Raw genomic sequence first — 25,208 nt, 5'->3', positions numbered from 1 at the left:
AACTGCCTATACTTGGCCATATGAGTTAACTATTTACTTATTTAAAGAAAGCTTAAGGGAATTAGTTGTGGAAGGCACCTGCAAATGCCTAAGAAAATATCAAAGGGGATTTCCTCAAGTCTAGAGAGGAATGCTTATAAAACCATAGGGACATGAAAGAGATTCAGGAAGGATTCGTCTCAGATGCAGATGAACTATTGACGAAAACAAGTGCTTGAGAAACAGAGGCATTAGTTTACAAGTGAATCTGAACAAATACCAATAAATCAATGAAAGCGAAGCATGTACCAAACCAAATAGGGCTCTTCAGATTTGATAATTGACCATAGATAAAAACAACCAGGGCAGAATTTAATGTCAGCAGAGTATTTTTGATATACTAATAGATAAGCTAATATCTCCTGTTAACGTCATCTATGACATTTGCATGGCAGGAAGCAAACATCATGCTTTTTCAATTGCATGCATTCAGTTGAAAATCTCACAGCTAAATCCTAAAGTCTTCCCCCCAAAAATAAACTAAATCCTAAAGGCAATCCCAAAAAACAGAAAAGCTAAGCAACATCTAACAGAAGTTTTAACATCACTCCAGAAAATAAAATAGCAGAAGGTAGCAGTTACCTGGAACAGACAAAAGAGAGAACTGGGAGTGAATTAAGAAGCCTGAGCAGCTACTACTGGTTAAATGTAAAACAAACAAATTAAAAAAACACTGACAAGTCAAAGAGGAATGAAGACCACAGACACAGAGAGGTTGATCAGCAAGGTGCGGACATATTTATTATGCCCTAGAGTACCTGCTAAAACCTGTGCTTGTCCCAAGCCTTAATTTCAGAGTTCTCTGCTGTCCATGTTGCAAAATATGCAAGTTACAGTAAAAGGGAGAAGTGTGAAGCTATTGCTCATTTCTGTTGTATTTACAGAGCTCAAAGACAGAAGGAAACAGTGGCTGGCCTGAAAACAAAAGTCACTAACACTTTACCTATACTGCCTTTTTTGCTCACATATTTAACCTTCATTTTTCAAAGATCTAAATTACAGATATAAAATAGAAGCTTAACTGAACTCTAGCTATTTTGTTATATATACACATATGGGATTACAGATAGATAGATAGATAGATATAACGGGATTTAATCTGAAATAACCATACACAAAGATTACTTAAGAAGCAACACTCAAAATATCAAAATTCATTGCCACATAGCTCATTAACCTGAAAACATGATGTTTGCAGAATACGCATGAGCAGAACTTTAGGACTGATGACACCTTGGACTAGCTGCAGGTAGACTGGTGCCACTGATTTTGAAATTTCTTCTTTCTACTAATGGAACCTCTGTGCTTTCACTTATTAAACATTTCCCTTTTTGTATTAATTGTTGTAAATACTCTAATTCAACTAATGAAATATGAAAAGCTAAAACAAAGGAATAAAAAAATCAGAACAGAATTATTTGTTTAAAACTGAACTGCTTCATTTCATCTTTTAGCTTTCATTTTCTTTGCATCACACATTATTGTTGTAGGCTGAACTAAAAATACTGCACGAATAGAAAACTTTTTTTTTTTAATATTATTATATATGTCTAATACCTCTTTACTACAGTAATCTTTTAGAAACCTACATGAAGAGGGTTAAGAAAGAGACTATAGCCATTTCACTAAGTTGTTATTTCCCTGCATTCACGTGATATGTTTGCTTTAGCAATACAAGAGGCACACAGGAATTTTTGTTTCGGACAAAGACTTATGCTGTTACTCATTGCTGGCAACAAGGATGTGCAAATATGCTGAGAGCAAGGTTTAAATATATTTAATACTGATGGATGGATTTAGATGACCAGGGGTAATTTCTAAACCAAGCATTAAATCTCATAATCATACAATTTTGAGAAAGAATCATAGGAATTCTTTTTTTTTCCACCTGCGTCAATAGATTTTCCTCATGATTTTCAGTTAAGAAAGAGTTTTGCTCCTTGGATGCACTAATGGACAGTTGATCTCATTGTATGCTTGGTATTTTCAGTGTTTAGATGGTATGCTATGGGATGCTAAGAAACACTTCTCGGGAATAATGTAGGTTGTTTACCTGTTATACCTGTTTAAAAAAAATGCCTAACTGGTTGGAATTACTTTTAAAAAATAATTCCTATAACAGGAAAGCTCAATTTCACATCATATGTACATTTCAAACCACCTTTATAAACAAAGAGCCATGCTACACTAACACTTTTTCCATCAGGCCTTCTTAATGATTACTGTGTGCGTTGTGATAAATCACTTAATGCAAAGTAATTTGCACAAAGTAGTCCTGTGTTTTTAAAATGAAAGAGTGGATGCTGAGCCATCTCACTGTAAAACATATTTCTGCAGAAGATGTCACAGGTAATATGTCATGGGCTTCTGGGTGATAAGCATAGATAGCTGAGGATTGCCATACAAGCAGTAACAGTGAGCCATAAATTTAAAGTGTGATAAATAAATGTGATATGGTCCAACACTCCTTAAAATTAAAATAAATTCTCCCCTTGGCTTCAGTGGGCTTTGGATCAGGCTCTGGTATGTGCCAATCATTATTCTTCTAAGTATGCTTATAATCGATTTCTCCAAGGGGAAGGTCCAGTGTAAAGAATTTTAAGAATTAAATAATACAAACCCACATCAGAATTTAGAGAAGGAGGAGTATTTAGTGAAGACATCAAGACAATTACTGAAGCGAAGGACATTCTCAGGAACCTGTCGTCTCAGCACCATCTCAAAGTACAAAATTAATGTTCAAATTTGTGGTTTCCTAGATTGTTTTAAGCAGTTTTAAATGACATAGCCCCTCAAGATTTCTTTTAGCTTATCTATTTTCTACCATGTACAGAAGAATGCATAAAATATCCAGCATTACTTTGCCAAGTATTTACCACTGACAGATTGTGCAGTGCTGCAGGTGACCTACTGCCTGCACAACGCAGCTACTGAAAAGGCAGAAGGTCATTAAAGGGTAGATTAGCTTATTGTGCCAGGAGATTCTGAAAGGCAATAGGGAAGTTTGATTTAGCATAAACAGGAGGCTTTCACTGGGCATTTTCCTCCATCTTACTCACAGGTCTACATCCAATACTGATTCCAACCCTTTACGTCCATCCATTCTTACAGAAGAGGCATCACCACGATAAACAGTGGGGTAACAGGAACTGTCAAAGATGCTCTGTCTGAGGTAATTTTTAAATAAATCTAACCCAAAAGCTTAAAAACACAAAACTCCTATGCTAAATGGAGAGCTTACTACAAAAGAAAATTTGTTATTTAATCAAGGGAATCCATTGAGAGAGAATAAGTTAAGAGCTACAACAATAATCACATCATTTACTTCTAAAAAGTTCAGGGTCAAATTCCTGAATACAAAGTTTCCTCTTCCAAACAGCAAATTCACACAGCTGGACATCAAGAGCAAAATGCTGCTAGATGTAACACAAACACTCAGGATTAGGTGGAAAGGGAAATAGATTTCCTGCCTTACACAAACATCTGAGATGTTACATTAAACCCAAGCTGATACTTGTAAGGGGTTTTAACCAAAAGCTGTTAACAAAAAGGACCACCCACACTCCCAAAGTTGAGGAAATTTTGTTTAGAGCACTCAGGAAACTGAGGTTTAAGAGCTCAAATTCTTGCTTAAAGCAGGACGAAACAGGCTCCTGTACTGCAGGGAATGCGCTATGCTACCTTCCCTTATTCTGATCCAAAATTCTGCCTTAGAGGAATGCCTGGCTGCTGGTCTGCCAACTTTCTGTTTGCTTTTCTGTTTGTAACAAATCAGCATCTTCCAGTCAAAACAGAAATTCCTACCCAGCTCCAGAGTCCATAAGGTGGTGGCGAGAAGAAAAACTTCAGACTAGTGCCTGATACAACTGCAGGAGACTATTTACTTATGAGTAAAACTTACTGCTATTGCTACACATTGCACAAGCATGCCAGAAGACTTCTTTAGAAACGAGGAGGAAGGAACACACCACCCTGAACATCAGCAAGCTAGCGAATTTGAAATATGAACATTAGTATAGACACGTCCCTAACAGCTTCCACAAAAAAATGGCATTCAGTGATTTATTTTGCAATGTAACGCCTTCAAATCGGACCAAATGCACTCCAGTTGTTCAGACCAGAGGGCAGCAGGCAAGGCAGGCATCCCCTCAGCTGGGGGCTGCATGGGGCTAACACAGGAGGCACAGCCTCACTGCAGCTCCAGCTCTCCTGCTTCCAATGCTGGCTGGCGATGGCAGCCCGCTGCTGCACCCACGCAGCCGCGTTATCAATTACCTCCAGCTTGCAGATAAGGCTGAATCGCTGCACCATCGATTTTACCACCAGGCACAGATGTATTTAGAAATGTTTTTTGAAAGATAATCTGTATAATGGGATCCAGAAGTATACATTAGAGGAAGGAGTCAAGGAATATAGCAACATGTCTTATATTTCTGTTGACTACTTGAATAGTAAACAGATTTTTTTAAATCAGATTTTAGCTATGTAACATTTTCTTTGTACCTTTTCAAAACATCCATGTAAAAACTGTCCAAGCATATATTGTGTTCTTCAAAAAAAAAAAAAAAAAAAAAAAAAAAGAATCCTTTTTTTATTATTATTTTTATATAAGATATATATATATATATATATATATATTTTTTTTTTTAAAGATGCAAGTCAAAGTATACATTCTGGAAAGTCAAAACTGAAACATGTAGTTTAAAGTCCAGGCAAGCAGATTCTTCAAAACTGAGAACATTTGCCCAGCTTAGATGCAAAAACTGGTAGCTCTTAAGAGCTGTGCAATCCATAGATCTACAGTGTTGAGCAACATCCTTACTTGCCTGAGTTTGTCTACAAAATACGAAGTATTCAATGTATAACAACTTGTATACCACGTGTATCAGCACCTTTCTGCACACACTGTTGTCATTGAATGAAACAAGACAACTGGAACTACCATTTGGGGCCAAATATAAACCCCCCTGACTGCACAAATTGCCATTGTTCCCTCTGGTTACAATCTCACTAGAAGGAGAGAGCAGTCCTCATCTGAGAGGAGAATAAGCTAAAAACACGACCAAACAAAACATACGTGATGAATGTCTCAATAACATAAAAAGAACAAAGTAGATGCTAAGCTCATAGCATCTTAGCCCTATAATGTTCTCTAATGAATGCCACTTTGAAGAACTTCTATGATGACAAAGCTCACGTCCAATCTTCTGCACAATGACACAACCGAGTCAGGCCCAAGATCCACCTGGTTTGGCACCACAGTGCTCCAGCAGCAACTAAAAACGGCCCAGGCAATACAAGAAGAACAGGAAAAGATTATACAGTGTTCCTCAAAATAACCCCACAAACTATAGGAGATTGGAAAAGTACCTTTGGATAGGATAACTTTATTGATTATTATGCTTTAATGTACATAGTAAGAACTGAAGATACCTACTGGATTTTTTTAGGAAATAAAAATAGTTATATTTGTAAAAATAAATAGTAAGCTCTTTGGTCTTTGATGTTTTATGATGTATTTCAGCAGTTTCAGACAGTTGAAGTCTGGCATCCCAGAATATAGGCCAGACTAACTTAAAAATACAGCTAATTATCTCATCCAACCATTCTAGCCAAATCCTCCATTGAGGAGTCAGTGAGAATCAGAAAACAAACAAACAAACAAACAAACAAAAAAACTAGAACTGCAGACAGAAGAATTTCCTCTATGCATATCTCTCTTGAAACCAGAGGGAAGAAATGGGTACGTTCACTGCTCCAGGACATAACAGCTGTGCCCCAGGTTAAACCTGACCTTGGCAGGTACTGATACCCAACCTGCAATGCTTCAGGAGCTGATGTCTCAATAAAGGAGAAAAAACAGCAGCTCCCTTTCCCACACCCACTTTTATCTCATTTAAGACTTCTCTCTATTTTACTCTGAGCTGGGGAAACCAAACTATGCAGGTATTTAGAATGATAATGGGGAAAAAAGAAACTAAGTGCTATACTGTCTTCGGAGTGCAACAGATTTGGATGCACGCTTGCATGTGCATGCATTGGCAAAGGAATGAGCAAAGTCAAAATAAAGCTAAAATAATAGAATGTGCACAATAAACAGGGAAGCACTGTAGTAGCAGAACAGATGGACAGAGAAATGAAGTGTAGATTCTTCTTTGTAATAGATTATATATAGCATTAACTTTGCTAGATTCAATTTTCAACAATGCTTATTAATAATGCATCATTTAATCTAACAATGTCTTATAGTAAGAAAAGAAAGCTTAAGGATTAACAGATTTATTTCTTTTAAAACATATGTGTAAGGAAAATGCTGAAATACTGTTCATGGCAAGCTGCTGCAGCTATTAATATAATCTCTGAAAGGTTACAGATACTGTTTCTTGAGCAAAAATATCAGTGACATTTGCATCTGTTTGTTTAAAACTGCAGACTGACAGAATTGGGACATAAAAACACGGCTAAAGAGAATAGATGCAGTGATGGTTTACACATCTACTTGCTATACTGATGTTCAAAATACATCCCTTCATATGAATATTTTTCCCTATTTTTGCTAATTACTGTTCTTTAAAGTGGTTGCTGTAATTCCAAAGGATGATAATTGGACAGGTCTTTACCATAAAAAATAAACTCTTCAATGCTTCCTCATAGCGTGATCTCTTCTTCTTGTGAATTATGAAGTTACCTGTCAGTCATCAAAAGTACTTTGAAGTCCTTGAAAATTAACCGTTTACAGTTATAAGTGTAAGGCACTTTGAAGAAACCTTTACTTTCCCAAACTTCATCCAGTGTGGTGCTGGATGTGGTCCCTTCCTCCCTAAAACCAAAGGTACCCCAAGCAGATGTGAAGTTGGAGTCACCAACTCATTCCAAGCTGTTGCCATTCACCAAGCAGCAGCACTAGACAAATAAACACTCCCATAAATCTAATTATTCAACGTTTGCTGTTACCTCTCCGTGTCCTTGCCTCCACTGAAATAAAGACAATCCTTCCACTCGGGAACAACAAAAATCAGCGTGTTAGCAATTTCTGCTTAACTATCAGCAAGAGGAAAAGCTTATGAAATTGCAAGTCTTGCCTCTAAGACTGAACTGAGGACCTTCTTATTGCCATCAAACCTCAAGCACATGTAGATTTGAAGTAAATCCGTAGGACTTGAGGCCATCTTGCTTTTCTCCTGAAAACCTTCTGCCTTATGATTACAGCAGTCAGCCACATACTGCCATACTCTCCCCTCCCAATATCTCACAGTTTCGTGGCATCACTGCTTCAACAGGCAGCCCCTTTAAACATTTAGGAAAAGAAGTTTCACATGAATTTTGCTTCATATTTTCTTTTTGGTGAGCTTGCTTTTTTCCTGCCAGAGAAATACCTCATAACTGAGTTCAGAAAAGCCTTTACCATGGGGTATTCCAGTGAAAGTTGTCAGGGAAACTGGAAAAATGAGAGGAATTTGAGATAATGGGAATGCAGCAAAGTACTGCAATGTCATCTCACTCAAAGTAAGTAAGTAAAAGCAGAGACCAAGGAGAAAATGACAGCTGCAGTTGTGTTAAAAGACCTAAGGTAGAAGGGAGTAAGAAGAGCGTGGTAGAGAACCACCTAAAGTAAACTCAAAAGTTCTTGATTTAAAAAACAAAACAAAACAAAGCGACAAGTACTGACTGACTCCAAGCTCTCAGACCAGTAAAAAGAGTAAAGAACCTTCATTTTTCTTCCCTTTGGAGAATTCCATTGTCATTTCCAGACATCCTTATTCATAATGAAAATATAACAACTGTTCCAGCTGTCAGGTACACTCTTCAACAGAGAAATGAGATTAAGGGAAAACTGGAACATGACAGAAACATACTTCAAAAGGCAATTGGTAGCACCTAGGCATACCTCACTTCATTTTTTGTTTGTTGCAGGGACTTGACAGGAACAGCATCTTGATCTCTGCTATTCAGTGTGCTGTAAGAAGTACAGTTTCCCAGACTAATTGGCTTAATTTAGTTGCCTACTAAAATCTCTATCTGCAAAATGGGATATCCGGATGAAATGTAATGGACTGTGATATGTAGAAAGTCACATCAGATAAACTTAATGGTTCTTTTGGCTTTTGAGCTATAAAAAGAGGAATACACTAATTGTCATTGTTTATAAAGAGGGCTTAATTAACAATACTTTGGCAGCACAGAAATATTTCAGAATACCAAAGCGGCTGTATAACTACAGACATTAAAGGTTAAACAATAACAATAAAGAACACAAGTTCAGAACTACAAATGAATCCTGTAAGCACTTTTAAATAGGCAGTGTAGATATTAGCAAAATTGTAATCTGAAAGTATGACAGCTTGTGTTCTGCTCATCGACCGCTCTCTCCTTTCTCGTAGTCTAACCAATACTTACGTAAAAGCTCTCTTTAGCACCTTTTTTTTTCTTCTTCTGAGCATTCTCATCATTTTTTTTTATTATTTCCTTTGATTAACTGTCCCCCATCCCTTAGCAGGCACCAGGGTATATATCAGGCAGAATGCCAACCCTTCTCACATCACCCCAACCTGAAGAATTTCTCTCAAGCAAAGAATTTGTTTCTGCACATTCTTAAGCGTAAGACAGACATGATAAGTACCTGCAATGACATAAATGAGGTAATCAGCCTATGCCTCAAGAATTTATTTAGAACAGCAAAATTCATTTTATCTCAATGACTTGAATGCCAAGACTACATCACTTAATGGGATGTATACATATTCTATGAATACACATGCTGTTTAAACATCTACTTTCATTTTCTTTCATTCAGTCACCATGCCTGCAACAAGGAAGCACTTAAAGTTATGAAAAGTTAACATCTAAATTTATGATACAACCAGTAGGAACAATTAATTGAAGAAAAAGTACTGGGAACTAATTAAGAACCGCTTTTTGAAGCAACTGACAGTAAAAATGCTTTTCCTGAATTTCTGAGAGCCTGTTTAAAAATTCATCAAAGAATTTCCACTTAAAGTTGGGCTTTGAAGCATACACTCAAAACTCAGCATCACCATAGATCTCCCTGCCCATTTGACTGTGATTGCCTAAGGAGGCAGAGATAATGTGATCCCCCTGTATGCCAGCATCCCTCTTGCCAGCCCCCACAATTTCAAAGTTGTTGTCCAGTTTCCATCAAAACCAGAAAAGAGTTAAAAGGCTCAAAAATAACACTATTTGCTTCAGCTAGAAAAACTGTTTTCCAGGTACAGAAAGAGAGAAATTATTGGTTCTTCTGAGAGGAACCTGGACTTTATATACTCCGTTTAATCAGTAGCTGGGGAGACAATCAGCTTCCACAAAGCTGCAGCACACACTGACTGCCACATGAGCAGGTTTCTCAGAAGGATTAATTGTACCCAAAGCTCTAGTTCACAGAGTCACAGTTATTATGTCAGTATCACTTAGCTCAACAACTCAGACAAAATCTCATCTACTTATAAATACTACAGTGACAACTACATCGAAAGCCCGGGCCAAAATATCTTAGGGCTAAAGCAGTTGTGGAGAAATCAAGTGTTGAGTCAGGGTTTGAACTTCATAAAAGCCTCCATTAATGCTGTAGACTTAATTACATCATAAGATGTACTTTTTTTTATTTTTTTCCTTTTTTACATCTACTTGTTTGTTCCTGAAGTTTGTGGAGTGAGTCTCTTTGTTATCTTCATATTTGCTTTGTAAGACGTTTTAAGTGAAACAATAAATATGCAGAGAAAGAAGCAGCAGCTGACTATTCATGACACTTCTGTAAAAATAATCAACAAAATTTTTAGAGCTGTCTCCTCTCTAGAAATAAGCCTATGTAAAACAAGTACTGAAAAGTATGCTATGTTAAATTATGCAGGACAAAAAAGATCCTTCTGTCCACATACCAGTATAGTATAAAAACTCTTCATCTTCTAGTTGAGACTCCTGTAAGCCGTGCAATTCAGCTTCCACACATTCAGTTTTCAGTGCACAAGTACCTTGAAGCATATGCTTGAAGCCAAGCACAGCTGCTTTGGATATTTGATAGACAAGGCCTTCTTTTTTTTTTTTTTTTTTTGCAGGACAGGGAGAAAAGCATATTCTAAAATATTAGTGCCAGTTGCTTTACTTTAGAGGGCTTTTCAATATCTGGATATCTTTCTAAGTTTCTCAGAGAAGGATGACAACTATCTTTCAAAACACTTCATCTACTCTACTTTTCCCATTAGCCTACTAAAAAGTCATCAAGAGTAATAACCTTCAGCTCAAACTGAAAACCACCACAAAGAGAGCTCTTCTCTGTCGTAGAGTAGAAGAACTGAAGACACTCATACATCGTCCAATTATTTAGCAAAGCTGTAATACTTGATTAAAAATGAATATCAATGTAATTAAACAGCAACCATATTTTCAGAACTAAATTCTTGACTGGGATGCTTGGTTTCCATGCTAAACATTCACTCACTGCTGATTTAATAATAATAATAATAATAAAAGTTATCTAGTTTGCAAAAACTTACAAAAAATTAAATCACATTAGTTGTAATTTTATATAATTTATGTTCCACAGAAGCTGCCTGAGAGTATTTATAAGGTGACTCATGTGTCTGGTTTGCATTAGAAGTGGCACATATCGGCTGCCTTAGCTAGTAAACAGCTGAAGCAATGAAGAAGAAAGGCAAATGAGAGCAGCAAAGGCAAAACCCCTTTGGCTCCGACATTCTTCCTTGAACTCTGTCTATGTATTAAGGGACTAAAAAAATATAGTAATAATAAATAAATAGATAAAAAAGGAGAGAAAGAAGTAATGACTATAATGACCATGAGCTTGTAAAATCTGTCCACAGTTAGCTTCAACTGACTACACAGCTTAATAGACATCAAATAGCCTCCACAGGCCAGGGCATGTGGTCAGAGAGATAGTGTTGCATGACAAAGCTGCTTTTTCCAAGCACACAGGTTTCCTCAGCACACTCAATCAGGCAGAATTGCTGATCACTTCAGAAACATTTCCTCCAGACTCTGCGCACTGTTGACAAGAAAACAGGCAAATTTTCACCCTCGCGAAGCTGCCTGTGACAGGCAGCTGATGAAAGAGTGAGAATTACTGACACAACTCATCCTGCGTGTGGCAATCTGCCCCACTCATGTTGTACTGAAATAAAACAGGCACTTGGTAGTCTTCACACAGAACTTGCTATACGTTACCTCTTTGGGTTTTTGAAGCTTAGATTCTTTAGCTACAGGTTTATACAACTTTCCTGTCAACAATCTTTGTAAAGTTAAAGAGAAATCCATTCCTGTGCCCAAGGTCTTGAAGTGACAATACAATGATGTACTGTTTTTGTCACCTCCTTCAGAAAAGTGTATGCTTTGACTTGGTAGAATAGATGTACCAACCTGTGAATGCTGATGTACAAAATGAGAGCATTTTTTTCATGAACAAGAAGGCCCTGCAAGTTCACTGCTCCGCTGAGCTATTCAGCGGGTACAGCACAGGAAAAAGTAATAAGACTCCTCAGCAGCGTTTTAAATTAATAGTTTCCCTTTTAAATGTCATCTATTTCTGTCAAAGCTGGTCATTTACATTTTGCACAGCCAGCCTCAGGGTAGCTCTAGTTCTGAAGACCCTACTCAAACAAAATATGATTGTGTTTCAACAAGGACTTTACCTTTCAGTCTGAAATGCTGAGTTCCATTGCTGCAGCCTCCATACACAGCTATTGCACATGAAACACACATCCTACAACATTATACTCTCTTACCATCTACTATGAGTAAAGCTCCAGGTCGTGCCGTTTGTATTTTGCCTTGCCCTACTCCAAAAGACGTCAATCAGAACTTGCGTATTGCCTTCTGATACCAACATGGAAAAATGCCTACAGCTACGCCAATTAAATTTGGCGCAAAACATTGCTCTGAAAGTATAATTTAACTCGTTTTAGCCTACGGCAACGTTTTACAGCCAAGCTATAAACTCCTTAATAACAAGCTGCCTACCAGAAGTGCTGACAGACCATTCACAGCTTCAGCAGTGCTCATTAAAATGCGCTGGAACAGATCACTCCGCGGATGACGGATCCTCAGCGCTGAGCAGCACCTGACATCTCGATCAACTCACACGTTTCTGGCCACGTGCACAACACGCTCCCTCCTCCTATTTGGACAGCATGTAATTACATTACTTTCTGCAAAAATAGCGACTTTGGCCTTGAATATTAATAACCTGTTTATTAGTGAACAAAATCATATCCCATGCCTATGGAAGAGCAGGCAACTTTGACCAACATCTCCATAACAATTAACTTCAGGAGGAATGTTTTTACTGAAGACTTTCATAAGGGATTGCTTCCCCCCTGGACTTCATTTTTTCTGGATTTCCTAACTCCTTTTCATAAAACCATTTAATTTTTAAAGTAGGCCCATGCGCTACAGAATTTCCTTTTATTGTGTGAGTCACTCCTCTGAAATAGCATGAAGGCACTGAAGTACCCGAAGAAGTTTGTTTGAAAGTCCACGTGTTCAAGCACACAGAAGGACCCTGGTGCTCTGACCCAGGATCAGCATCCGGGCTCGGATTCGGATGAGGTTTGTAGGCCACAAACACAATGGCTGGGAGAACTTCAGTTCCTGTGGGAGGGGTTCCCCAAAACCAGCACACAGAAGGCTCACAGATGTTTTTCAGATGTATGAAATTATTAAATCATAGCATAACGTACGGTTTTACCTAAGCCAGCCTCCTGAAACTAGCAGGGCTAACTTCAAGAATAAGCCAGCTTGCTTAGGGCCCTGTCGAGGAGGGAGGTCCTACACCAGCCCCCCTGGGGCAACACAGGGGGGACTCAGACCCACGTCCCCCCCTGAAGCACACAGCTGCAGAGCTGCTTCCAATGCTCTTGAAAATAGGTCTGACGTGTAATCACCAAATGTTTACAGGGCTCCACTGCAGGAGGCAAAGGGGACAACACAAAGCACTCAGCACCTCATCATTTCAGACTAGTACACGGCAGTTCATTCACGGCAGTGCAGTACAACGCAAGTCCACCAACCCCTCCAATCTGTTTTGCAGTCACGAATCCTCCCGTGTAATGGCTATCGTAATCCAGAACTAGGAGCTTGATACAAACCCCTGCTGGCAGGGCACTGCTCAGAAAAGTGCTTCAATAACATGGAGGTAGAAAGAGGAAAACAAGAATACTGAGAATATTGACTAAAGAGCACAGATAAGAGTTTGCAACTCAAAGCTCGACAGAGTTAAATGAATTATTTAATTAAAATGTAAAATGTATTTGTTATAAATCTTTCCTGGTTTCTAAAAAGTTTTTTTGTGTGTGTTTTTTTTTTTTTTTTTAATTAGAAGGCTATGAAACATCTGTTTTCCAGCATGAGAACGTAATTTGTCATACCAATTATCGATCTCTACAGAGCCTCTAATGGGACTGGCAGTCACAGAACCGCACAATTTTCATCATCCATAATGCAGCTGCAGGAAATAATTCTGCCTTTACAAGGCACTCTAGCCTGAAGCAGCAGGTTATTTGAAACATCGTTGCTTAATAGAAAATAGGTGTCATGTACAAGGGTATATACAGTTGTCATCCACTTGACTTTTTTTTTTTTGCTTGCACAACTAAGCAACATACACAGCTTTTTTGTTGTTGTTTTCAATCCAAGTCTCCTTCGCTTCTCAGGCCTGACTTCCAGCCCCCTGAAGCCACTACTACACGTGCCCATGTTAGCAGTCTAGAGACATGTCTACAACTACTCCCCTTCCTTACAGTGACCCATCTCTATTTAGTTAGACCATGTATCAGATGAATATTTTTTTGCAATAATTCTGTAATTGTTCTATCTGCTATAAGCTTTGTTACAGAACAGTCGAGAGGAATTACGCCCCCATACCCCATCACAAAAGAGAGTCCAAAAGCCAAGAACACCAATGCTCTCACAACAGATCTTCAGCCATTCTTTTGGGCTTGCTCGCCTCAAAATTTCTTCTCACAGTCTTAAATTCTTGGATGTTTCTAAGATGACTTACAGATGTTCCACAAAGCTTGTGCCAGTGTCCACGAAAGGATTTTATGCCCTTTGCCTGCGCCATGATATAGTTCATGAATTCTCTCACATTTGACTGTTGCTATGAAACACTGGAAACCAGAACAATTTTTCCCCTAGAATACCAGTTGCTCCAAGGACTTTGCCCCCCATACCCCTTCTACCCTATTAGGATTTAATTCCTGGTCACATTTTTTCTAAAAACCCTCCCAGTAGTTTCTCAGAGCTCCCTGCTAGCAAAACATAAAATAATGATAATTTAAAAAAGAGACTTCTGATGGATAGCTCACCTTTTTTTCCAGCCTGAAGTCTCAACCATGGGTGACTCAACACTCATTGGGCTTAGCTATGTGCTAGCAGGTGTCAGTTGTTCTCTAGTATCAGTAATTCTTCGAGGTTTTACTCAGAATATTCTGGGTGCACCTGAACACCACTGTAAAAACGGAAGTCTTATGCAGTTTGGGAAATGATGGATAAAGAAAACAAAACCCCTGCTTATGTATTCCTGTTATAAAATTCACTGACGTCTTAAGCTTCCATCACAGAGGATCATCTCTGCAACCTACATTAATCAAAGTATGCTTATTTAAAATTATTTGCAACTGCAGTTCAACCACCTTCCTTCTTTCATTACGAATTTTTTGTCTTAACATACTTTTTAGTGACAGATATAAAAATTAACATTTCTGTTTTAAAAAAATGAGAACAGTAAGAAAACCAAAATCTGTGGTGAATCACGAGAAGCTGGAATATTCCCTCTACCTACAACAAACATGTACCATGCAGCATGTTCACTAAAGCAACTGGTTCAGTCTAACAGGCAAATCTCGAATCAGCAAAAGCAAAAAATGCTGCTACAATTCAATTTCCAGTTGATGCAGCACTGTTTCAGAGCATCAGATAATAAACCAAAACCATTGCACAAAATCTCTTTATTAGTCCAGTAAAAAGGAGTTGTAAATTCCTATGCCTTAGGGACAGATAAAACTATAGCACAGCAAATAAAACCAGCAAGGAAAGGCAGGTGGGCACAATCAGCTGAACAAGTTCGCTTACAACTTTCCAAGACTGGATAGGCTCCAATTTTACAGAAGCCAGGCTGAAGAAGAAAAGATTATAGAAACTTGGAGATCTGCCATACTTGAAGGATGCATTGCATAGTAAATTAACAAAAGAGATTACCTATTAGCATTGAAACATTTTAAAACCTAGTTTTTGGTAACTTGAGAACCCCCTCCAGAACGCTTGTTTCTGCTCTGTCACTGTTTTAGTGGATCCTGAGACAGAGTGGAGGATTTTTGCTGGACATGCAAGATAAGAACCACCTCTCCCGAGAGCCTATCCTACTACTTAACTTACTGAAAGACAAAGCACTAACACAAATGAAAGTATTTTCTCCTTAAAAATACTAGAGTTCATATATTGGTCCACGTTTTTTAATACTCTGAAACTTAAAAACATAGGAACATAAAGCTGTCCCTTCTGGGTCAGAGTTTCACTCTACTTCAAGCACTGCAAGACTCGGTGAATAACATCCCTGTACACGTTTTACCTACCATATTCATGATTTTGTGAGTCTTGCTCATATCAATCCTCATCCTTATCACCCAACTAAACAGGAGATATCTTTTTTTGCCTCTTCCTCACAAGGTGACTGCTCTGTTTCATTAATCATTTTGGTTCCCATGCACATACATACAATGAAAACCATTCCCTGTACAGACAGACATAAATAACACATGAGCTTTTTCAATAGATCTTGATTGAGACAATTTCAGTGCTTGGTAAAGCTACAGATGAATTCCCCTAAACCTAGTTTTGATCCTGTGGCAGCATTACATCACCCATTTACCACTTAAGGCACAACAATGTATGACTTGATCACACCACAGGTCAGGTGAACCCTAGAAATTTTCATCTTTGCCACTGTTTCCATCAGGAGAAATTTAAAACTCTCTTATGACACGGACACTGTTTTTTTCTCCTTTGTTCACAATAAAACTTTCTAGTTAGTCGTCCAGTTCATCACCCTTCTAATAATTTCCCATTTAACAATAAAGATTTTCCAGAAAATGAGTTGCATTCATAGTATCTCCCTGTTTGGAATTTGTGAAGAACCACCAGGTCAGTTTGACACAATCTACATTGTAATAAACATACATTGCTCTTGAATCCCTGTTTGTTTATGAAGATCTCTCCAATTATTTTCACAATTCCTCTGAAAATACTGCATACTTTGTAGATTTGTATTGGATTTACATGGTAAGGTTTTGGCAGCAGGGGGTTGCATGCGTGGTCTTTGTGAGAATAAACCAGCAGCTGCCCCGTGTTGGGTAAGGGCCAGTTTCAGCTGGCTCCAAAGGGACCCATGGAGCAGATCTCCACGCTGCAGCCCCCCCATGGCTGGAGGAGCCCCATGGGGGGAGCTGCCACCCACCCGTTGGGGGACCCGTGCTGAGCAGTTTGCTCCTGGGGGATGGATGGACCTCATGGTATGGACCCACGTTGGAGCAGTTCCTGAAGAGCTGCTGCCTCTGGGCAGCCCACTCAGGATCAGTTTGGAAGGACGGCATCCTGTGGGAGGGACCTCACTTGGAGCGGGGCCAGAGAGGGGCTGTGAAGGAGGAGAGACAAAGTGTTAGGGACTGATGGCAGCCCCCATTCCCCATGCTGTTGGGGGAAAGGAGGTGGAAGAGTGGATTTCGCATCATTAGTGGAAAACATTCTCATCATACACTGTAATTTGTGTATTGTATTAGAGCAACTCTAATACAAATAGAAGATTTGCTGGTGTTAGGAAGGACAGTTTTGCTAGGAGGCTACGTTAGCACAGACTTCGTTGTTTAATCAGGTGTTTCCTGTTCTCTTTCTGCCTCTCCCCACCTCCCTCCTTCTGAGAGATTTTTCTCCTTTAATGTCCTAAATGAATCAAAAGGGCAGTGGGCGTTTTGGAAGTATTCGGTGATGTACTTCTCAAAACTACCTTTGGTTACCAATAGTTCACAGCATTTACAAGTTTACAAAAGGGAGCTTAACACCAGAAGCGTCAATGGGAAAACAAAAAAAGGCTGACAACAGAAACTGTAAAGAAAATTGGTGCATCTCAGGAATTTAGATTATCAGAATTTACAGAACTGTAGTTTTCCTATGCTTTAAGTGGCAAAGCTTTCAGACCTCTTTAAGTACAGCACTATATTATATTAGACTATTATATTAGACTGTCCCTCTTCACTTACTTCGTATTTCAAACCAGAGGCTTTTGCCCTTTATTGGTAGTAGACCTCCAAAAACTATTTAAAAAAAATTAAAATCTTGTCTTGTAGAGCTTGAATCTCAGCAAACCACCTTGTTGTTTTTTTTTTTTTTCTTTTTCCCCCCATCTGAGATTTGCTTATTGCTTTAAAGAACAAAAATCTATTCCTCATTTTAAAATAAGTGATTATTTGAACTGCCAATAAAAAAGCCAAACTGATACTTACTTTCTAGGCTGTAAATTGGAATGTTTTTAACAGTGCAGTTGCATTTTAGTTAAAGTCACAAGTTTCTCTACAAAAATATTAATACTAGTGTATGCATATACATCTATCTACTCTGGAGGAATTTACATGCTGATGATGACAAAAGTGCTTACACAGTAGATAAGGATATCCATCTCTCTGAAAATGCATCTACAGACTTCGCGAGTAGAACTCGTTTTGTTCTTCACCCTATACCAATATCTCTACAAGACACAGTCACTGAATATTGAAGTACAAGGACACATGCAAGACAAGAGCTGTGGTTTTTTTTGTGTGTTTTTTTTTTTTTTCCTGATATAAAGTCCACTAGAAATACATGGAAGAATTATTTAAATCTGAGGCAAATATTTTCATTTTATTTGCATTTCAAATTACCTGTTATTTAGTATATTCTTGCTCGCCAAAACCCACCATCACCAATAAAAAGCTCTTTGAATTTTATTATTTCCAAGAGAAGCTTATTCTCACATGCTTTAGGGCCTTTATTGCATAAATTTTCTTTTGCTTGCAGAAACCAGTTTCCTGTAAAACCTTCTTGCCAATGAATACAATTCTATAGTTTTTATTCAAGCAAAAGTCCCATTGAGAGTTTTACTTGATTAAGGACTGATTAAAGACTGCAAACTAATACCCAAAAGCTAAAATTTTCAAAACGTGCAGGGAATTTAGCTACTCTTTTTCCATCAAATTCAATCAATGAACTGCTTTGAAAGCCTCAGCCCAATTGTATATTAAATTAAAATAGAAGGCCCAGCTACCGAGGCAGTTCATAACAGCACCTACAGATTTAAACGATACCAAGCAGATAAGGAACTGGCCAAAAGGCACAGGGCTTTCAGGAGTGTTTACCCATGTTCTTCATTGAATTTGATCACAGAATTTCAATGAAGCAGAGTCCAGACAACATTTACCATGCTTTTACAGTATTAACTGATTTATAATTGCTATCTCTTGCAAGTTACATCTCGTAATTTGCAACTTCAATCTACTCCTTTTCTTGATTTATAACAATTTTTAGGATTACAGGCATATATACGCATTTTAGTTTTACTAATAGCATTGCAGTATTAATCCCTATTCAATTATTCCTATAATCCCTATTCAATTATTTGCAGATCCTCTTGGGAGTCATCATGCGGCACTTGAAGGGCAAGCAGGCGATCAGGCCCAGTCAGCATGGGTTTATGGAAGGCAGATCCTGCTTGACGAACCTGATCTCCTTCTACGACAAAGTGACGCGCTGGGTGGACGAGGGAAAGGCTGTGGATGTGGTCTACCTTGACTTCAGCAAGGCTTTTGACACCGTTTCCCACAGCATTCTCCTCAAGAAACTGGCTGCTCTTGGCTTGGACTGGCGCACGCTTCGTTGGGTTAGAAACTGGCTGGATAGCCGGGCCCAGAGAGTTGTGGTAAATGGAGCCAAGTCCAGTTGGAGGCCAGTCACTAGTGGCGTCCCCCAGGGCTCGGTGCTGGGGCCGGTCCTCTTTAACATCTTCATCAATGATCTGGATGAGGGCATTGAGTGCACCCTCAGTAAGTTTGCAGATGACACCAAGCTAGGTGCGTGTGTCGATCTGCTTGAGAGTAGGAAGGCTCTGCAGGAGGATCTGGATAGGCTGCACCGATGGGCTGAGGTCAACTGTATGAAGTTTAACAAGGCCAAGTGCCGGGTCCTGCACCTGGGGCGCAATAACCCCAAGAAGAGCTACAGGCTGGGAGAGGAATGGCTGGAGAGCTGCCAGGCAGAGAAGGACCTGGGAGTGATGGTGGACAGTCGGCTGAATATGAGCCAGCAGTGTGCTCAGGTGGCCAAGAAGGCCAACGGCATCCTGGCTTGTATCAGAAACACTGTGACCAGCAGGGCTAGGGAGGTGATCGTCCCCCTGTACTCGGCTCTGGTGAGGCCGCACCTCGAGTACTGTGTTCAGTTCTGGGCCCCTCGCTACAAGAAGGACATCGAGGTGCTTGAGCGGGTCCAGAGAAGGGCGACGAAGCTGGTGAGGGGCCTGGAGAGCAAGTCCTATGAGGAGCGGCTGAAGGAGCTGGGCTTGTTCAGCCTAGAGAAAAGGAGGCTCAGGGGTGACCTTATCACTCTGTATAAGTATATTAAAGGAGGCTCTAGCGAGATGGGGGTTGGCCTGTTCTCCCATGTGCCTGGTGACAGGACGAGGGGGAATGGGCTAAAGTTGCGCCAGGGGAGTTTTAGGTTAGATGTTAGGAAGAATTTCTTTACTGAAAGGGTTGTAAGACATTGGAACAGGCTGCCCAGGGAGGTGGTTGAGTCACCATCCCTGGAAGTCTTCAAAAGACGTTTAGATGTAGAACTTAGGGATATGGTTTAGTGGGGACTGTTAGTGTTAGGTCAGAGGTTGGACTCGATGATCTTGAGGTCTCTTCCAACCTAGAGATTCTGTGATTCTGTGATTCCCTTTATCAGAGCTGCGGTGTTGATTTTTGTTTGTTTATTTGTTTTTGGTGCAAAGCCATTGATTGCATATTCCTGCTCAGCCATCCTCAACTAAACAACACTGACAATTTCAGAACAATTCCAAACTTTGAGTTTGGCAACAGCTTTTCATGCTGCCCTACACAGTCTCCTGAACCTTTGCTACCTTAGAAACAACAAAATACTCCATCCCCAATTTGAGTATTTCCTCATGTGTTCTTTCAACCGAGTCTGAAGTAATTCAAGTTAAACCAAGATTTTACTGTCACCCTGGTTAAGAAAAAAAGACTGCACTTTCCCCTTTCATTTTGTGCCCTTGAGGCACAATGTCTTACCAGATAGCTTTAAAGAAGTGTTACTTCCTGGTGTTCTAGATTAGGAGTTACTTTAAATAAAGGCAAATTCACAGTTAGGGCTTTGAACTGCTGAAGAAAACTCCTCAGTCAAAGCCATACTTTCCTTCTACAGGAATCTCCTTGTCCCGAGATAAGCCAAGTGAGTTTACTTTCCAACTTTCAATTTGACCCGGTAAGCAGCAGTAAAGCATGTAGTCCTACTCATGTGTTGATGAAAGACAAACACTTCTCCGGTAATCCAAATGTGGAGAACTGCAGCCTGCATGACTTGCTGCCATTCCAAATGCATCCATAACGCAGACATTACTCATCTAGAGCACTCTGGCCTCACGAGTTGTGTGCCAGTTGTAGCTAATTTACACACGCGCATACACAGCTGGGTCCTGGAGCCAGATGTGTTTGCAGGGGTTACTGATAGGCTATACATTTGTAAAGCCATGGAAGAATACAAGTGCTGCTTCTTTCCTGAGTTTTCCCCAGAGCAATGGAAGTGACCTACAAAAAGCTGAGAGGTTGTTATACAATGCTCTATTAAAAGTAACACACCAGCAAGCCCACAGAAATACTTCCTCATTTTCTACTAAGCATAAGCAGTTCTTGGGGCAATTATTTTCTCCTTTTTCCAAATCCTGGATCAATGTTACTGCTGTTAATTTTTTGTCACTGCTTTCATTTTTTGTGATTACAGCTGAAAACACAGCTTTTATTGTTTTGTTTTGTTTGGGGAGGGGGGATAATAATCACCTTGCAGAAACTGAATTGTCTCTCTCACCTGAATACATTAAGATTAGTCTCTGGAACAAATTTCTGAAACAAGCATCCTTGAAGAAACGAAGTAAAAGGGCTTAGTGACTTAGTGATCAAGAAACTCTGAAAAGCAGTTTATAAATTATTTCATATTTTTAAGCTCCAAGACATCAGCTTAAACTCAGGATCACACATCTCGTCTCAGCTGAGCACAATTCTAAATTTAATAATGCAAATAATTCTTTTCAGTGACTTCAGTTGGTTTTGGACAGTTGCTCCACAGCTATTTAAAGGGGCTAACCCTGTACTGTGACCAAAAATCTCTAAGTATAGCCTGGGACGCAGGCACAGAGATAGAAATGTCGTTCACCTGTGCATATCCTACCTTCATACATCTTCACACATTGCTTTCAGAGTGGCATAGAATGGTTCATCATTTAAAGGTATTTCTGCCTTCAGCCACAAAACGGAAAATCCCCAGAAGTGGCTTGAGGTAACACTCTTTCATGCAAAGTTGTACCAACAGTCCAGAAATGCAAAAACACAATGACAAATACCTCAACACAATCTTTTAAAAATATTTAAAAAAAAAAAAAAAAAGCTTGGCTACTAAAATTGTTCATTTTTCAATGAAGAGTGGTGGTGTGTGTTTTTTTGTTTGTTTCTGATCGTTAACAACGGTTTTAATTTTGTTTCAGATGCACGTTGATTTTGGTGCTTTTTATATCAACAATTTAGTTCTGGTATACATTTCTTTCAACTTTGGTGAGGATGACTTGAAATATCTGCACATTTCACCCCACTCAAGTCAGTGATACAAAACAGTTTTGCTTTTGTCCACCTCTGCTCATTTATTAAGGAGTTTGTATGTATATCACCACCCCTGGGGGTGTTTAAGGAAAGATTGGACGTGGTGCTTAGGGACATGGTTTAGTGAGTTAACATTGGTCGTAGGATGATAGGTGGACCAGATGATCTTGAAGGTCTTTTCCAACCTTAATGACTCTATGATTCTATATATAAAGTACCAGCTTCTCCATCATCCTTTGTATTCCTTTATCAGTTGTACCATCACTTGTACTACTATCCAAGAGGGGTAACAGTGGCTTCTTCTGCACAAAGTTTATATAGCTATTCAGTCATAAGACTTATGTTATGAGTCCTGCACAATATACAAGTCTAGAATTCAAGACCCTTCAACTTTAAGAAAAAATTCAAAGGAAACGATATCCTACACTTCTGTGGAAAAAAAATATAAAATAAAATCACACTTTGATGCCACATACACCCTTCACTTTCAGAAATCCTTACTAAGTTCATCCCTAATTGCTGCATATGGAGTCAAAAATATGTGCTGCTTAATAATACTGGAAGTCTCTTACTGATGTAAAAAAACATGTATAAATAATCCACCAATATCTTACCTATTAAACAGCTTTACTGCACCAGACGCATTAAAACAATATTGTTAATGGAGTTTTCTATTTCATTGTATGCACAATTAAAAATCTTAACTGCAAGCCACTTCTGGCTACCTGGAAGCCACCTTTTCTCTGCTCCCCATGAACTGCTGTCAAAGATGAGGTCAAAAATCCTCCACTAAAGCTCTATTGTTGAAGTTTTTACTGTTGCCACTCCCTCCCCCCCTTTTTTTTTTTTTTATAACACACATATTCTAATGCATACATTTTAATTTTCTAATTCCCCTTTGTGGTTTTGTTTGTTTGTTTTGTTTTGTTTTAAAGTTGACTCAAACTCTCCTGACTTTGGAACTTGACAACATCCCACCAATTTGCTGTTTTTCTTGAATTGCTTTCCCCCACCAAGCAAAACACACCTCACCTTAATAAAATTATTTCTCTAGGCTTACCTGGCATAACAGCATCCATTACTCTACACACCACTACCCAGGCTTGCAAGAATATTTGTGTGACAAACCCTAAATCACTTAGAAAGCAATAGTTTTCAAGAGGGCATTTCAGTTGCACTTGTGCTTGTGATGTTCCCATTAATAGCAAAGTGTTCCCAGAAGTTTTATGAATATTTAACATCAGGAAAAGGTTATTTGGCCCTGGAGATTTTAGAAAGCCTGTGTATGACAGAGAAGCATACAAGTAGATTACTTACAAGAAATGGGCAAGTGAGAGACTCAAGTCTTTTTACCTATCACGTATTTTTCCCATTTGGGCTCAAGGATATAAGGCACTGTATTTAGGACAGGATAGGAGTTATACATGGTGGACTTGTAGAAGAAAAAAAAAAAAAAAAACAATAAAAAACTGTTGACACTGATTTTTAAACCAAAAGGGGACACATTAACAATCATTGCAGCTGATACAAAAACATAAAAGTTAAATTTTTTTAAGCCAATGTAAGATTTCTTACCTACTTACATGTTTCTCAAACTCTCTTTTAACAGCATCTCTAAAAAAAAAAAAAAAAAAAAAAAGGTTTCTTCACATTGCAGGTACAAATCTATCAAAGGAAAAAAAATTAAGAGTGGGTGGTTTTCATACACGGGAAAATTTTCAAATTAAGTTATGAACACTTCAGTTCAGACACGCCAGGAAAGCGGTCTGTGAGTGACATTATGAAGTTTCAGCACAGAGATTTTCTTTTTGCATTTGAAGCTGATCAAAGTTAAGTGTACAAAGCTATACGTAGTTACGTGGCAAAAGATTAAACAACGACCAGAACAAAAGGAAACACCATTTTCCTGAAACGCTTTGTCTGAGCAGAACATTACTTCATTAAGTCTGATTCCATCTCCTACTTCAATCACATCATTGCCAGAGCAGCTCAGCGAAGCTGTGCCTTCAGAGCACACCAACGAGAATGATGCCGTCATTACAGCTCGGCTGCAAATCAGGCATCTGAGACAACCTTATGATTAGGTACAACGGAATGAGGAGGAAAGGCAGCTAATATATCCATATTTTAATATGTATCTGTGGTACCTAATGATAACAACATGTTGATTTGAACAGCTACTCACTTCAATCTTCTAATTTACTGGCTGATGGAAGAACTAATTTATTTTATGTAAAATTCACAGGAAAGTTCAAGACGACATCCTGAGAAGTATTCTATAAAAAGACATCTACTTTCAATGATTGACACTGCTGCAGCTATCTGTAAGGCATTTCAAACAATCCTTAATTTTGGTGATATAAGTACAACTCCTAAATAAACACTGCTCCACAGGAACACCACGCTTACAGAACATTCTGTGTGACTAAGAATTAAACAATTTTTTCCTCACGGAGAAATAATAAACGTTTCTTTGGAAAACTAGACCATTTTATCCTATAATTGCATGTTTAACTGAAACCTGGAATTGATGAATTCAAACTGAATAACGGAAGTGCATTTTCATAGAAAGTGAAGATGAACAAAGATTTTTAATTTCTATTTCTTTTTTTCCACAGAATATGGAAGCTAAAGCTTCCAAATTCTCACAGGAAAAAAAAAATAATATATGTATATATATATCTGTGGCAGGTTGTTTTGTTTCTGAGGCGGATTTTTTGTTTGTTTCTAAAGATTAAAGACAAGCCACCTCTTGGCTCTTCACATCTCTCTATATAGTTTTTGTCACAGTGAGGAAAAAAATAAACAAATTGTAGGTTCAAATCCAAAATAGGACAATCCCAGGGTTGATAAGATCACACCTCCACAGCAGCTTATTTCGAGCAGCACTACTGCCAACAGAAAATGGATAGTACGAGAGACGGCTTAGATAGGTGAAAAGACAAGAAAACTTTTAGCAGTTTCAGGACTAGGCCTCAAAAATAAAATTCCAGAAACTTATGGAAATACCCGGAACAAAAAGAATGGTGTTATTTTTGAATCTTTAGGTTGGAACTCTAACACTGGTTTGAGTTTTAAGCAAGGCCTTTTAGCACGTACCTCTAAATTAAAGTAAGGACACCGGGAAAGCCGGACGTATGCCCTCAGAAGAGATCACACACCTTGTTGAAAACTCTTTTGTGTCAGAGGAGCATGCAGTGGTGGCTTTTGGCCCACGCACACCACACGAGAAGGCGTCGGGCGCAGGCG

The 25,208-nt window shown here is 38.8% G+C and overlaps 1 protein-coding gene across 4 annotated transcripts in view; it reads right to left on the bottom strand.

Annotated features, from left to right (window-relative positions):
* SPON1 (spondin 1) overlaps positions 1 to 25,208 on the bottom strand; it is a 427,336-nt gene that overhangs the window by 230,092 nt on the left and 172,036 nt on the right. For 2 of the 4 annotated variants that reach the window (XM_072039262.1, XM_072039263.1), the window contains one exon: positions 23,543 to 23,573. The exons of the other annotated variants lie outside the window; for them this stretch is intronic. In XM_072039262.1, the coding sequence (XP_071895363.1) occupies positions 23,543 to 23,571 (29 nt within the window). In that variant the 5' untranslated portion in view covers positions 23,572 to 23,573. The remainder of the gene's footprint in view (positions 1 to 23,542; positions 23,574 to 25,208) is intronic. 4 annotated transcript variants of the gene reach the window in all.

This window comes from Anas platyrhynchos, chromosome 5 (assembly GCF_047663525.1).
Source record: "Anas platyrhynchos isolate ZD024472 breed Pekin duck chromosome 5, IASCAAS_PekinDuck_T2T, whole genome shotgun sequence".
NCBI classification, from domain to species: Eukaryota; Metazoa; Chordata; class Aves; order Anseriformes; family Anatidae; genus Anas; species Anas platyrhynchos.
Note: the sequence above shows the minus strand (reverse complement) of the source record. Positions and strands in the feature narration are given on the sequence as shown.